Source organism: Fringilla coelebs (assembly GCF_963513975.1).
Source record: "Fringilla coelebs genome assembly, chromosome: 6".
Taxonomy (NCBI): Eukaryota; Metazoa; Chordata; class Aves; order Passeriformes; family Fringillidae; genus Fringilla; species Fringilla coelebs.
In genome coordinates, this window is record NC_140034.1 from 49,527,014 (window position 1) to 49,543,417 (window position 16,404).

At 37.4% G+C, this 16,404-nt stretch overlaps 1 protein-coding gene across 3 annotated transcripts in view; it reads left to right on the forward strand.

The window, feature by feature from the left end:
• The window catches only part of PLEKHA7 (pleckstrin homology domain containing A7), a 103,781-nt gene that overhangs the window by 74,998 nt on the left and 12,379 nt on the right, over positions 1–16,404 (forward strand). For 2 of the 3 annotated variants that reach the window (XM_084208416.1, XM_084208418.1), the window contains exons 10-21: positions 217–303; positions 2,534–2,587; positions 6,777–6,845; positions 7,002–7,082; positions 7,912–8,061; positions 8,964–9,065; positions 12,493–12,601; positions 13,423–13,661; positions 14,068–14,256; positions 14,537–14,654; positions 15,507–15,586; positions 15,986–16,186. In XM_084208416.1, the coding sequence (XP_084064542.1) occupies positions 217–303; positions 2,534–2,587; positions 6,777–6,845; positions 7,002–7,082; positions 7,912–8,061; positions 8,964–9,065; positions 12,493–12,601; positions 13,423–13,661; positions 14,068–14,256; positions 14,537–14,654; positions 15,507–15,586; positions 15,986–16,186 (1,479 nt within the window). The remainder of the gene's footprint in view (positions 1–216; positions 304–2,533; positions 2,588–6,776; positions 6,846–7,001; positions 7,083–7,911; positions 8,062–8,963; positions 9,066–12,492; positions 12,602–13,422; positions 13,662–14,067; positions 14,257–14,536; positions 14,655–15,506; positions 15,587–15,985; positions 16,187–16,404) is intronic. The other variant, XM_084208417.1, reaches the window with a different exon arrangement.

The following is a 16,404-nucleotide window of genomic DNA, read 5'->3' on the forward strand; positions in this document are numbered from 1 at the left end:
ACAGTCCACTGCTCTGCCCAGCATCACAGGTGCTGAATTTGTGTTTGTTCATTCATAAGTTTTTTTATCATCAAAGGATCAGGCTGGCCAGTGTGCGTTACCCTGTTCTGAGCACGCCACGAATTCAAATAGAAAATCTGTGGCAGGGCTGCAGAGTGAATTTGCCTCAGCTGGCACTTAACCCAATCCTTACCTTGTGGCTGTGCATCCTTGCAGAGCTCCACCCACCTGGACCGCCGCTCCATGCCTGCCATGGGCTACATGACACACACGGTGAGCGCCCCCAGCCTGCACGGCAAGTCGGTAAGTGCAGAGCTCGGCTCCTCTCGTGTCCTCCCGCTGGTGCAGCCGAGTTTTGAGATCCCCAGTCTTTGATCTTAACTGTATTAGCTAAAGCATAAATAACTCGAATGAGAACTTAATCATAACCCAGTAAAACCTGTAGGGTTTTTGCCTTATCTGCAACGTGAGCTTTCTGTTATTACAGGATTCGAGTTTTATTATGTTTGTTTGACCAAATGCAGAGTTAATTAAATAATTGCTTAATCATGTCAAGTAACTGCTTTCTGGGCACTGAGGTGAAAAATGTAATTATAGTTCCTCTCCCTGAAGACTGCTAATTTCCTCTTTACAATGTGTCTAAATACCTGCAGCCTGAAGAGCTAACATTGCTTCTCATTCGATTAAGGAGACATCAGGCTAAGTTGGCTAGTATAAGAAATTACACAATCGCTCAGTTACTGCAGCACTTGCCAACTAATTCCACCTATCAGGTCAGCTGCTGCGTGGCTCATCTGTGACATTTTGTGACTCTGCAAATGCTTCATTAGTGGCATGCTTGAGTCTGTGCTTCCTTGCCCATTCTTTGGTATTCTACAGTGCCCAGGTCGTTTGCGGTTTTTCTTTGCTTACTGTATTTGCTATAAAAGAGGAGCATTTTTAAGTTACAGGGTGCCAGTGCATCTGTTTCAAAGCGTCTTCTTCTTTTTATACTGTGTATTTATACTATTTCTGAAAATGCTGCATCTTCAGAAATGTGGGTTAAAATACTGTATAAGTTCATTCTGAAGCAAAACCATTTCTTTGTGCTGCTTTCATGGTGGGGTTGGCTCCCTGTGCCACGTGCTGCATCACCTGCAAATTGAAATGCATCAGCCAGTCTGTACATTCATATGAGCTTGTGACTGTGTCAGTTCTGCAGGTGAACATTGGTTCATAAAAGCTCAGGAGCGTCTTGGATCATCTACAGTGCTCTTGATTGCACTGGTGTTATCAAACTTGTAAATGTGAAATCAACCAGAAATGTACTCACAGAGCTCTCCGGTTCCTATTAGAGCCTTAAAAATGGAGCCACCTGGGAATAAAATCTGGTGACTCTTCTTGGAATTGGTGAAGGCTTTAGCCCAAAATTAAAGTGATTTTTTGGAATTGAAGAAGTTTAATATCCCGACTACCTCACCTACAGAACAATTGCACTAAGATGGGTGGTAATAACAGGGATCTCTCCAAAAACGGGCAGACTTTCTAGTCGAGTCCTCAGCCAGTCTTACAAGCTGATCTGACAAGAATTGTAAGTGAACACCTCTAAAGAAATGCAAGTGTGATCTATTGATTTTCTGGCATAAAGGGTTTTTCTTTTCTTTTTCTAACTACACATTCTCATTGGCTCAAAACTTGAGAAAAGGTATAGTTATGTTTTTCTTTTATTCTGAAGTTAATTGCACCCAGGATATGAAATGCTGACAAAATAGCAGCTAAAATTGTAGGAAGTTCTGGGCATTTTGGCTAATTACAAGTAGCACATTTGCAACAGTTAAACTTTATTTTGTACTGCAAATATCCTCTCTCAACAGAGGAGAAATAACTTTGTTATGACTTCTGTGCATGTTTTCCTTGAAGGTACTGTAATAAAGATGTTGCTAGATGAGTGTAACTATGAGATTAAGCTGATAGCAATTGCAGGTGAGGCAATGAAAAATAAGGATCAATTTGAATGTTTTTACTTAAAAGACAAAATGGATTGTCTAATCATATAAATGAGATCTTTTTCAGAATTTTATTCACAAAACTTATTTCATACTTTCCCTATCTTAAAATGCATATAAATTGTGATCAAAAGTATTCTAGTGATAAGTTATATGATGCCTTCTAGTTACATTTGTCATTCAGTCACACCACTGTAACTTTTTCATTGAAGGGCTAGTCAGTGGAAATTGATCTTGAAAAAACAACTTTTGAAGATGTATTGTTTCAGGTAGTTCTGTGTCCTGTTAGAGGTGGAAACAAAAATCTAGGTGTTTGGAGGGGGTTTAATGAGGCAGTAATACTCTTGGGAAATATTTTGCCCATGTTTTAGCTGTAAATAGCAATATGCTGGTGGAGCAAATGTGCTTTTTTTTTTTATGTGCTCCTACTCTGTTATTTTGTTCTCTCTTCCATCTGTTTTCTTGTATATAGTAAATCCAACTATTCTGAAATGGTTCCAAACATTCAAATACATTGCACTGTTTTTTCCCTATGTACTTGCCTGAAGGCGGATGACACTTACATCCAGTTGAAAAAGGATCTAGAGTATTTGGATCTAAAGGTAAGATTTTAAGATGACTCTACCTAATTTTTTATCTTTTTTTCAACCCAGTTGTCTTTTTTGCATTGTGTTTGTACCTGTAAATTTTAAAGTAACTTTCTAGTCTGAGATGGAAGCTGTCTTTTGCTTGTGCTTAGAGTACTGAGTGTCTTTTTAGTAGTGACTATACAATTAAAGTGGAAACTCAGAAAATGTGTTTGCTTTAGTTTGAAAGAACAATTTTTGTTCCTGGTACTGAGGTGGATGATATGTGGGTTTAGAGAAATCAGAGAAAAAACAGATTGAAAGTGTTTCTCTGCTGTGGCATTAGTGCTAATATGAAGTCAACACCTGTAAGTTAAAACTCGTGTTCTTTTAATCCAGCTTTTCCCCTTTAAATCTTCTTAGACTGACTTTTCCATTATTTGTATAATGTGCCATATGTTCTTGTGAAAATGTGATTAATTAGCACTGTCATTGTTTTCATGTTATTACAGCTAAAAGATTTCAAATGCACCCATTCATCCATCCATCCATAGAGACAATCTGATCAAGTAATGTTAGGAGATATTTCTTTTTGAAAAAGAATTAAATATTATACTGAGGGTTCTGTCACCTGTCTAAATGACTTCTGTGTCTGGTACACTTGAAGGTTGGCAATTTGAAGGCAAATACAGAATTCTTAGTACCAGGTTTTGAAGGGCAAAAAACCCCAGCAGAAAGATATCATTGTTTTGCTTAGCAAAGTAGTTTGCCACTTTCTGTGGGATGTAGGATGTCTTGCCATATATAAATCACGTGGTGTTCCTGAAAATCAAGGTGAAGGGAAATTTGACACCTTGTTGTCTGTCTGGTTTGCATGTACAGAGCTCACTGATGCCATGGGGTGTTTCCTGTGAGCTGATTGCATTTTGAGGATGTGTATTTCAGTCTTATCTGATGTTTGAATTTCTGAATATATAACCAAATATATACACGGAAAATATTACTATAGAACCATATATGTATTTAGCATATAATACAGGTGGTGTATATGTAGTCTAAATGATCAAGTATGTAAACTGTTGGAATCATTAATACACAAATTTAAAATTGGTTGGACACGTTTCATTTTAAGCCTTGTCCTTGGTTTGTTCATGGCTTTGCCAAATGTAACTGCAGCCCAAGCCATCCGATGAATTTTATGACAAATTTTTTGCAAATTATTACAATTTTTAAAGTCCTGCGAGGTGAGAAATTATTAATAATAGCAGTCTTTTTTCCATTGTAAAACACAATAATTTTCACAGTTGAAGTGACCATGGGTCAAGCTTCTGAAAATGTGATATGCTTAGCAAAATTCTTGGGGTGGGGGGTGTGGTTCTTAACTTTTTGGTGGATTCTGTCCAGATTAATTTGTTGCAGTCTGGAGCATGAGGAGATATTTGGTCCCTTAGAGTTCCCCTTGTGCCATCCTACTGCCTGTAGCACCTAACAAAAGCAGCCAGAAAGAAATATGTGTGGAAGCACCTGATACTTCTGTGCAAAGAAACTTAATGCCAGCTGGGTCCCTTTTGAAAATCTTGACACTCAAAATGTCAAATGTGTTTCTAAAGGAATGATGAAAATTTTCCTAATGGGCATTCCTTAATAACCTTCTTTCAGTCATGGTCCAGAAATGTAAAATTTCAGGTCAGGTTGCTGAGAGATTAAAGAGCCCATGTGAAGCTGGAGAAGGGGTCCCTGTACTGGTTACATTTGTGCTTTGCCACTAAATGTAGCAACGGTTTGATTTGTGATACAAGGAAAAAAGAAGAGTGCACTGCATAAAAGGAAGCAAATTATACAGATTTTAGTAACAGCAAGTTCCCAGGTCATGTGTGTAATATCTTCCATTTAAGATGCTGGAAACTTAGATAGAAAGCCAATTAGTTCAAGTATCCCTTCTGACTACACTGGGCTTTGAATTAGACCCGCCCTGATTAATCAATTTCAGTTAGGACTGAACATTTCGGAACTGGAGTTAAACTTTTTTTTCACTAAATCCATTATTTCTGGAGATCTTTTTTAGAGGTTTTGAAATAGAACTTTTCAGTGTGGAATTGTGGTTGAGCAATTAACTGCAGAGTGCTTAGGTGTGACCTGGGAGTGTGTGATCACTGCTGCTCATGGAGTTTGGAGTTCTGAGGTTTGGGGGTTTAAATCTTGACGTCCGTAACAAGCTATGACTAAACTTTTGTTTGAAACAGATAGAAAATAATGGACCTCTGATCAACATGATATACAAAGTGCTAAAGAACTCAGCACAAGGGTTACTATCCAGTATACATGTAAGACTGCTTGCATTGAAATGTGCTCATCCCATCGCTTTTTCAAGTAGCAGTCAGTGTTCTGGCTTTCTCAGGTGTCTTTTGGTGCACAGTAGTGCTTTCTCTAAGATTTTATTTTTACTTCCCTTTTTTTCCCCCTCCCTCTTTTGGAGTCTGTATGCAAAATTATGGCTGACCTCAGTGTTTGGTTTCATTTTATCATGTTTTGGAAATGAATGTGTCAAGTAGTGACTCCTGTGTGGAATTTGGAAAATGTGAGAGCATGCTTAATCCTCATTATGTTGTCATGTTCACTGCTTGATAGTTAACAAATTCCTTACAGTTCTGATTTTGTAATTTAAAGTATTCCCAAATTCTGAAGACCTGTTTTTGTGTTGATTCCGTTGCTTTGAAAAAGGCTTTTGCATTGTCTTAGCTTGCAGGTAATTAAATATGCAGAATTATTACTTTTGCTATGCTGGTATTTTATGTTTATATTTAATTAATTGTTACAATTATCTATAGGATTTTGCATTTAAATAATTTCATAAATAATTTTGAAAGACAGTTTTTTCTTCTATCTAACAAATTGTTGAAAAAAATCAAAAAATTGAAAGCTTCTAGCAGCAATAAAACTATTGATTTTGGTGGTGCAGAAGCAATATTTCACCACTCAAAAGTACATGAGAAGTCTTCAAAGGGAGTCTGCCACTGGAGGAGAGAAGATGATATTTACCTCACTTAGGGTAAAATTTAATTACTTCTAAAAAGCTAACATGATTCTGTAGGTGACTCTTAGGTTAATAAGTAAAATATGTAGCTTCAAGTCTGGAGATTGCCATTTGGTAAAAAAGCAAACTGCCTCTTTATACCCCTCTTACCTCACTAAAAAAAGCCACAAAATTCAGCTTTTGAATCAAAATCTCTCCTGTTATATTACTGAAGACAATATTGAGGTGAATTTTTCTTCTTAAACTTTTGCCTGTATGTGAATAAGAATATGCTGTATATGAATACTACTAATCACCAGCTGGTCCTGTGGTAAGATAGTATTTGCTCTAATGAACCTTCAAAATGTTCCAAAGAGGTGATTTAAATCATTAGATTTTCAGGCCTTTAAAAAAATGTGTTATTTACAAGCTTTATTATATTGCTCTTCACTTAACCTCATTTATTCACAAAGAGGGTCCTGTGTAGGCAGTGGAAATAATAAACATTTCTACAGACACAGACACAGGCATGCCTTAATTTTTAAGGTTGATGTGAAGGTTGGAAGTACAATTGAGTATTGTTTTGGTACTGATTCTAAAACTGTGTTATGTGAGAAGATAGTCTCACCAGAAATGGAATATGAAACCAGTGATTTATGGAATGAGAGATTTGGTACGTGGCAGCCATGTCAAAATAGATTAATTACATTTAATTTCACTATGGCATTTTTATAGCAGTCTGCCTTTAGTAAATCTGCCCTGTGCTGAGGAAGATACTGTCCTTTGTAGAATGAAGCACTTGCCAAAAGTTGTATTTTTAGTCATTCATGAATGCTGCTATTGTTGCAACCGTGCATTTAAATCAACAATTCCATTCCTTTGGCTTCAAGAAGGCTATTAGAGCAGAACTGTTCAACTTACTAGATCTTGCAGGAAAAGGACTTTTGTAACTAGAGACAGGTGAGATTATGCTGTTTTGTGCAGAATTCCAAGCTGCTGAAAGAGTTACTAAATAGCCTAATATAACTAGTAATCCCTTTTGTTAACACTTCTCAAAAAATAAAGCCAGATTTGAAAGAACTTCTATCCAAATTTTTTTTTTTTCCTTAATAAAAGTGAATATTTAACAAAAGCTTTCTTTTCGCTGCTGAAGCATCATTAGGTTTCAGTTTGCTACAAATTTCTTACGTTTTGAAAATCTGTTCCTCTTAGGTGACAGGACGTGACACGTTGAAAGAAAGAAGCGCAAAACCTGTCAAGGTTGCAGAAAGTGATATTGATGTAAGTATCAAACACCAGCACCTCTTGCACTGATTTGTCTATTTCTTTTGTTACATGATCATTGTTATGCTCCTTGGGGTGAAGTATTACAAGGGGATACTTTTCTGCTTGGTTTTTAAAATCTAATCTTATATATGTGTATGATTTCATTTCCAGGTGAAACTGAGTGTTTTCTGTGAGCAGGACAGAATTCTGCAGGACTTGGAGGACAAAATAAGAGCCCTTAAGGAAAATAAAGTAAGCAGGTTAAAAAGGGCATAATAAAACAAAACAGAAACTTTTATCTAATCATGAAGCATAAAATAGGAAATTATAAACAATAAATTGAATTAATGGATGATGATTGCACTGTATTGTGTATATACTTCTGTAATAACAAGAATTGGGTTTTATTTTAGGATTGAGTAGCCATTTTGAGAAAACATGTTTTTGAAAGTGAATGTTTTAAACCCATCTACTTCACTTCCTGTGAGCTATAGCTGTCAATAAACTGAGGTGATTATAAAAATAATAATTCAAGAAAATGTGTATATCCTAAAATGAAAGTGCTGTTCAGGTGGATCCTGTGGAAGAGCTGCTGTGCAAAATTAATTCCATCTTATTTACTCCTGACTAAATGAATTGGGCCTGTTTAATGTTTTAGACAGTATTTTAAATCCTCACATGACTGTTTCACCCACAGCAGGGAAGGAGAACCTGTCCTTAAACAAACAGCTCATGCTGGGCTGTGGCAGAGCTGTCATAGTTCTATAGTGCTTAAGGGAATTCTTCTGAAACTGTAAATTACACTTTTGTACAGAGGGTAAACACTGCTTTGTGTTTTCAACTGTTTTGGGTGCTTAATGGAAGATTTAATAGGAAATACCTGATAATTTTGGATACAATAGGTAATTCAGGCTGTTGCAGTTTTTGTTTACATGTGAGTCTCCAAAACAGGAGGCCAATGCTAACCTCTGTTGGTTTATAGGGAAGACTTGGGGCATGGAAAACACCTTTCATATTCCTGCAAGTAGATGCATAAATTTCCGTGTAAATGTTGTAAACTTGCTGCTGCCTTCTTTGTTAGGATCAGCTGGAGTCTGTTTTGGAGGTTTTGCACAGGCAGATGGATCAGTACAAAGACCAACCACAACATGCAGAAAAAATATCTTACCAGCAGAGACTTCTGCAAGAGGACCTTATACGTATTCGGGCAGAAATATCCAAAGTTTCAACGGTACGTGTGCTTGGTTGCTTCAAGAAAACCCAGATTAAAATCCCAGTTAGACTAAAACTGTGTTGGTCATTGGATAGGGGACTTAAGACCTGTTCTGAACAGTTTTGGTTAAGGTACAGGATACTAAACCAGACCAAAAAAATGAAACAATCTCTCCAACTTTGTTTTCAATGCCTGCCTCCCACGCCCCCAAACCAAACAAAAACCCCTAACCTTTTTAATGTCTATGTTAAGTGTGGGCTTAAATTGCAAATCTTTCAGCAAGTCCTTTGAAAATATAAATGTGATTCCAGGATGTTTTTCCAGCGTAAAAGGAGTTGGGAAAATCTGTTGATATTTCAGTAAAAATTTACCATTCATATTATAGCTTAATAAAAATAAAATCTAATTTAATACTGGTTTCACTCTATTATTAGTGCCTCTTCATGAATATGAGACTAGCTCTTTGTAAGACTGTTTCTAAAATTGCATGAGCACCATCGTTACAGTGAGGTCTGATCACTAAAATGACAGTATTATTGAAATGTATCTAGTCAGTTTGTGTCTCTAGAAAAATATGTGGCTTTCACAGTCAGTGTGTAAAATTTATTTGTGGGCATAAATAGCAAGTCACTGGAAAAAGGGCTGTACTCTGGTGCAGGGATTCTGTTACATGCCAGTTTGGTTTTTTTTCAGGAAGCTGGCCAGAGGTTTTTAACTACAGGTTCTTGACTTGATCATGCAAGCTACGAAGGGTTTTCAGGTGTACAGTCAAGTCTAAGCAACAATGTAGACTGAAATGGATTCTTTACTTCTTTTTATAATAGAACAACAGTAACTTAAAATTCTTTGGTGCTCAATTACAGGATGGAGAAAGTGGTTTTAAAGTTAGCACTGTATTAGAGTATCCCTTTTGTTAACAGGAGATGGAAAATGCCTGGAATGAGTATCTGAAATTGGAGAAGGATGTGAGCCAGCTGAAAAAAGCCTTACAGGAGCAGATGAGCAGTTCATTGGTATCTCAGGTGAGTCCATTTCCAGACACTGTAAGCACTTAGAGGATGGTTTAGTCTGGACTTGAAGTTACCATTTCATGAGAGAAATTTTCTTGGCCATTTTTGCGGTGCGTTGGGCTGTCACGGAGTTTGGTTTGCAGAGTTCAGGCACTGTGCTCAGGCTGTGCAGTGAGAAAAAGCACTGCATTGTCTTGCAGCACATGCAGTGGTGCAGTAGTTTCTCACAAGTTGTCTATGCAAATTTGTCATTATTTTATTACATTTTTATTACACGCTGACATCTTGACACTGATAACCTATTCAATTTATAAGACTGTGCAGGACTTCTTAGCCTTCCATTTATTTGATCTGACATTGTTGGCTTCTTTATCCATTTTTAAGAGCATCAGTCACTGGTTGTTATTGTCATTACTTGTTCTTTGTCATGTTCTTCTATTTATGGAAGATTTATCTGTGCAGATTGTTTTGTGAAGTGGAAAAAGTGTTTAACAGCCATCAGTAATTGAAAGGCATCTCAGTTTTAAATCAATTATTCACTTTCAAATTTTAAAAAGAAGCTTTGTTTGAAGCTGAGTTATTTTCTTTGCTGAAATGGATGTGGAACACAAGATTATTTCTACATACCTGCTTACAGCTGGTGACTTTATTCTCAGGGAATACTGGATAATTTTTCCTTTGGGCTGAACACAAGAACACAGTTAATGTATACATTTTTCTCAAATCTTAGTCTACTTTTCCAAATGTCTTGAACCAAAAGAGCTCACTAGTTAAATTTTTTAGCTTGTTTGCCTTAAGTATCTGATCAGCTATAATTTGAAGCCTGTTTATTTTCACTATAATGAATAAATGTTTGTATCAAAGCAAGAGTTGTAAAACCTTTTCTGATTGCATCAATCTTCAAAGTATATTTTCATTTACTTTTCATTTTGGGGTGTGGGAAGTGATTCAGTTTCTGGAGTCAGACTATGTAATTGAGCTCAGCTGCAGAATATATTTTAAAGAAAAAATCCTGGGAGAATATCAGAATAAAATGGTCCTTGTATGAAATTGCTTAGTTTAACATAGGCAAATTACACCTTTAAACAAAATACACCTTTTTAGACTACTTTGAGATAAAATTTCCAGTTAGGTGTTAAACATGCTTAAAATACTGGATGTGTGGCATGGGATTCACCAATACCATGGAAGGGAGTGTGGTTTGCCCAGGAAAAAAATGTTAATTCAGTTTGATTATCACTCATATCACATAAGTGATTAATTATAAATACACACACAGCCATAAGCACATTATCAGTTATATGTGTGTATACTTTTATATATCTATATATATATAAGTATGCACAGATATGTTTGGCTAAGTTTTAAAAAAATGTTTCTGAATACCTATTTTGGAGATTCTAAGGGGAACTGTTTTTTTCAGAAAGTACTGAATATTCTAAAAAACTGTACTCCTTCAAAGAAGTCTCACTTGAAGTACCCATAGTAGTTAGAATTTTTTTGATCTCTGCCCAAGGGCATGTAGACTCAAGATTGTTTATTTAGCATTTTCCAATAGAACTAAATTAATACACACTGTATTTTAAAAAAATGCAGTCTTCGTGGAATGTTATTAAAAATTCAGTAAATTTGCAGGCTCAAGTTGCTGTAGGAGACCACTGATGTTGTTTCTATGTGGCATTAATTAGGAGGTTAAAGCCTAAATGTTTAAGCAGCTTGGTCAGAGTAAATCTTGCTTTTTAGAATGTAGCTTCAATTGTCTTTTGCTGAAGGGTTGGGGAGGATCTGGGCATGCTGAATTTAACTGAGATGGGTTATTTTATCAGTGATGACTTCTTAGTTGGTAAGTGTTTCTCCTCTTGCTTTATGTCAGTATAAATTATGTTTCTGTTTGAAAGAAGTCAGAGAAATAAAATTTTCTCACCAAGGTACCTTTTCCTGCTTCCCAATAAAGTGTATTTATACCCCTCTGTAAACAGCAATCTTGGCTTTCATAATTTTAAAATTATTTCATCTGCTTATCGTTCAGCCTAGGTCCATTTTAGATGTAAAATATTCTCTTCACATTGATATTTAAGTAATGGGAAGAAATAATACTAAAAGATCTGGCTTTTCTACATTGCTAATCAAACATTTTCTGAGTGGTTTCAGAAGCAGGATGTTCAGTGCAACATCGTGTTTTTTTCACCAGTTCTGAGGCTTGATTCTTGTAAATCCATCATTTGGTTCCTTGTAGTATGATTAATCTCAGAAAAATGAAATGAAATGTGCAAATTTATAGTTTGTGTCCTGACAATCTTTCAAAATATGTCCTATCTCTCGAGTGAGTTTACTACAGGCAAATAACATTCTCCATCATTTAAATGTTTGTGTTCTTGGCACCCTGTTTGCTGATCTGTAACCTGGCTGAACATATTTCCTGATTTAAGACAGAAAGTGGAAAGCAATTTATATGCCTTCCTTAGCTCTATGAGGTGTAACAGCTTTTACTGAACTTTTTTTCCACCCTCAGCCTTATAGGATTAATTAGTAGCTATTTTGCAGCTCGTGGCAAGTGATGAATTTCTGGAGTTCTTGAGCAGTTTGTGAGCAGTTCTGAACTTAAGTGTTTCACTGCCTTCGCTTTCTTTAATGGTATTGGTTTTACCAAGTTAATTCTTGATGCAAATTTTTGAAATCTGTGTTACCAGGCTTTAATGAATTAGATGACAGCAGCTATTTAAGGGGATTGGAATGACTGAAATGGTGGCTTCAGGAGCCAGGCTGTGATGCAGCTCAGTCTTGTAGACAAAGCTTCCCTTTCTTTCTTTCTTTCCTCCTGGAAAAAAGCCTTGGTAAAGAAAATAGGATGCAAGATGAAACCATGTCCTGGAGCAGCAGCAATATATTGTTTTAACTTGTAATACATCATGGCCAGTAGGCCTAACAACTGAAATATAAGCAGAAATTGAAATTGTCAGCATGTCTGAGTTTGTTCTTGTTTTTTTTTTTTTGCTTTTTTAATACTGGCTATTTCCCCTAAAAGTATTGAGATGCTTTTTAAGGTCGCTTTAGCAGTCTTAAGTTTCAGAGGTACAAGATTTAAGAACAAAGTTCAAATTAAAGGGTTCTGGAAACACATTTTATGGAGAATATTAAACTATATTTTTGCAGTCTGAACAATATTGTAGAAAAATATAGACTTGCCTTTTCCCCTGTCTTCTATAGGAAGTCTTCCAAGAGTCAGAAAATGCTTTAATACATTTTATGGACAAGATATGTTTGGTGTTTTGTCTTTATTAATTTATATTTTAAAATAATTATTTAACTAATTTCTAAACTCCTAATTTTCAGGTAAGTTCTGTAATTGTAGTTTGGTGGTATCAAAAGAAGGAAAGGCCCATCATAAATTCTAACTGAGGTATAATTGATTTTTTTTTTCTTTTACTACAAACAACAGGAGAAAACACAAATACAAAAAGACTTGTGGAGAATTGAAGATGTTACAGCTGGCTTGAGTGCAAATAAAGCAAACTACAAAACCATAGTAGACTCTATAAAGAATCCAGGTAAGGAGAACATGATGAAAAAATAAACAATACACCAATGCAGCTGAGTCTTTGGGTCTGTGCAAATAATCTGGAAATTTGTTCTGCTGCAGAAAATCCAGTGAATTCTGCTACTGGATGTGTCAGAAATCTCTGTTGATGGAGTGCATTAACTTGGTGTTTCTTTGCCTGAGGTGATAGAAAAGTTTTTTCTTGTTTGTTTTCACATACCAATGGTTCTAAAATGTAACAAGCCATAAAAAAAAGGGAACAACAATTACAATAATGTGCTACATTTTTCAAGTTGCAGAAGGGGTTCCTGTCAGGTGCCAGGCCCTTACCAGTGTAGTATCTGTTCTGCATCCTTTTCTCTGTGTTTTTTTCCTCTGGGTTTATTGGTTTTGGTTTATTTTTTTTTTCCCTTGGATGCAGCCCAGCTGCTCTTGCTGCAGTTGTCTGTTCAGGCAGGTGTTTGGTGGGCAGAGCAACATCAGCTCTGGAGGAGAGGAAGGGAAGGTGTGTGTGCTCTGCACTGCAGTGGCTTTATTACATTTCAAAGGCAGGACCTGATGTGCTGGGGTAGCAAGAGTCTGTTAACGCCTGCTGCAAACCTCACCTTTCACATACAGAGATAAAATAGCTCTGAGATGGTCTGGATCTGCAGGAATCTGTGGCATGGGGGCAGCTGTAGCTGATGGACTGATTTCATGTAACTCCGAGGCTTTTCCTTCCTTTGCTCCCACTGCCCTCCACCGGGAATTTTACGGGATGATACCGAACCGTGTGGTTTCATTTTTGGCCTGATCCTCATCAAGAAATGTTTTTGTCCGTTTCTCCCCTAGAGAGAAAAACAGTGCCTTCATTTTCTCAGTCTTCAGTGCCTTCCTTACCAGCTTCCCTTGCTGCCGTGGAGAGCAAGCTTTCCGTCCCGCAGAGCCCTCCGCGCAGCCCGGTGAAATCCCCTCTGGAGGTCAGGCTGTACCCACAGCCTTATTTCCAGACCAGGGCACAGCACCAAGCACAGCAGCTGAAAAAAATCGAGCCACCTCTTCAGTCACCAGTCAAGCTCAAGCCAAAGGTTGTGAGTAGTGCTCTTGTGAGATTGCTCAGCAGTGCTTCCATTTCCCTCTGCCAGGAGCAGTGGGAGTGTCACGGGTGGGAGGTGCACACACTGTGGAAGCGCAGCGGTGGGTGTTTCTGTTGGAGCTGAGCAGCAGTGCTTGCAGCACAACACATGTGGAGCCTATGGTACAGTGGCCATAGACTGGTTTAGAATGGGTTAATATTCAGAGCCTTCCTTGGAAATGCTTCGTGGTTGATTTCTTGGGTCTTGCTTGGTCTTTAAAGCAAGACAAAGTGGTGTGGACAGAGGAGAGCACGCTGAAGCAGTCACAAATACTTCGCATAATGCACCGACCTTGATTTTGCAGTTTATGCCAGACTGTTTTCATGCTCTTTGCCAAATCCCTGCGTTTTCCTCTTCCCAGGAAGATGAAGCACCGCCCAGACCTCCTCTCCCTCAGTTGTACAGCCCTGAGGATCAGCCACCAGCTGTCCCACCCCTCCCCAGAGAAGCCACTGTCATCAGACACACCTCGGTGCGGGGCCTGAAGCGTCAGTCAGACGAGAGAAAGAGAGACAGAGAGCTCGGCCAGTATGTAAATGGAGATTACAGGGTGAGCACTCACACTCCTGCACCCCTGCACTTCAAAGAGATGGGAACCTTGGATAAAATATGTTGTTGTTGTTGTCTGTAAAATATATGGACCTTTCATAAAGTAATCATGATATAGAATGGCAGAGCGATAACAATGACATCATAATAATAATGCCGTATGATAATAATGGCAGAGAGAGATGTAGCAATCCAGAAACAAAGCTTTAGGATTTGTTTAAGGATTATTAAGACTTGGTATCTGTGATTTCACTCGAGCTGATGAGTGTTTTTCTGTATAGGTGGAGCTGCGTTCATACGTCAGTGAACCAGAGCTGGCAATGCTAGGGGGTGACCTCAGCCATCCTTCCAGTGCTTTAATAAGCCCTGACAGTGGATACCAGACATTACCTACCCGTGGTAAGCCAGGAATTTATGGAATTGATCCCTAACATTACTGTCTGTATAGGAGCTTTTCTCTTGTAGGGCTTCCTGGAGATGATCTTTATCACCAGATCACTGTTTTTAGATTAACTATTCAGTGGAAGTTTTGAAATTTTGTGCATTTTAATGGTGCTGTTACAGACAATCAGCCTTTAGCAAAGCAGCTTAATATAGAAGGCTTAAAAAACCCCATAGCAAAACATGGAATTGGTTCTTAGAATGTCTCTTTGAATATTCAGAGTTATTTTTCCTCATAAGTTCTGTGCAATCTTTTGCAAAGTCCAAGTATTTTTAAAACACCTATATTGCCATTGAAATGTAACTGATAAAGTATATGAATATAGTGCTCCAAACGTTATATCTGACTGGAACTCGATCCCCACTGTGCTATTGTCCTGCAACTGTTTTGGAGATGAGGATAGAGATGATATTTGGGCCAAAAGCAAATGATTTCTTAGCCATTTGCTTCTTATCTCTTCGTTTCTAGCTGTGAATGTTAAGGTTTTATTTCCTTAATAGAATGTGATTATTTGTACCATCTATCTACTCTTGTACAGCTGAGTTCAACCTATCCCTCCTTTTCTATGAACTTCTAAATGATTATAGATTTTTCTGACTTTCAATCAGTAGTGACCTGAAGCGCATTGTGTCCAGCTGAAATGAAATTTCATGCCTCTTATGATCATCTGAATTGCAAAATGTGTGCTCAAATACTGACCAGAATGCTACTGAAACAGTATAATAAAATTTAAAAAACCAAACCAAACTGATACTTGTCTTATTTTTTCTGTCATTTGATTTTAAGGCATTCTCTTTTTCCTTATAAAGGTTTGTCTGGATCAACTTCCAGATTGCACCAGTCATCTACCATTTCATCATTTGCAACACTTCGAAGGGATAGGTCCAAGGTAAGTTTTAAATTAACTTCTGAAGGCAAATGTCTGAACTGCTTGAAAAAGTTAAGCCCAGAGTACATTTTGTGTAGCACGAAGTGGGATTGCAGTAGCCTGGGAGAGGAGCAAGAGCTGTGATCTAACGGAGTCTCCAATTCTTCACTTTCCTAAATGAATTGGAAAACAGACAAACAACTTGCTGCATTTCAAATAGATTTATAAAACAAGGTTTAGAACCCAAAATCAGCACTACTAATAGGAAATGCAGAGTTGAGAGAGTATATACAAAGAAATGCAAAGTTAATAGAATAAAATTTAGTAATGAGATAGGAGAAGGAGTTCATTTTTTTTTTGTATACTTCTTATAAAGTATTAATTACACCATGTGTTTTGTGTGCCTTGTGACTTCTCCAGGAGAGACCAAAGAGTGCCTTGGAACGTTTATACTCTGGAGACCACCAAAGAGGAAAGATGAGTGCAGAGGAGCAGCTAGAAAGAATGAAGAGACATCAGAAGGCATTAGTGCGGGAACGCAAGAGAACTCTTAGCCAAGGAGAAAGGCAGCCTGTTTCATCTCGCTCTTTCATCAGGCCCGTGTCTGCAGACGTAGGCTCAGTATGTTAGATATGCCTTAAAAGGACTAAACTAAAAATATCTTTGGATTTATTCTTCTTTTTTTTGTTTTCCCCTCCCGGCAAGCACTTTCACTTGAGCGCGTGCGATGCTTCTAGTCCAATTAAATTAGTGTTCTGTGGTATCAAATGAGTTCAGAGAGTGTGAGGAACAGATATTTTTTACTTATTGTAAATGTAGAAGGTTCAGCAGGTAAGTTG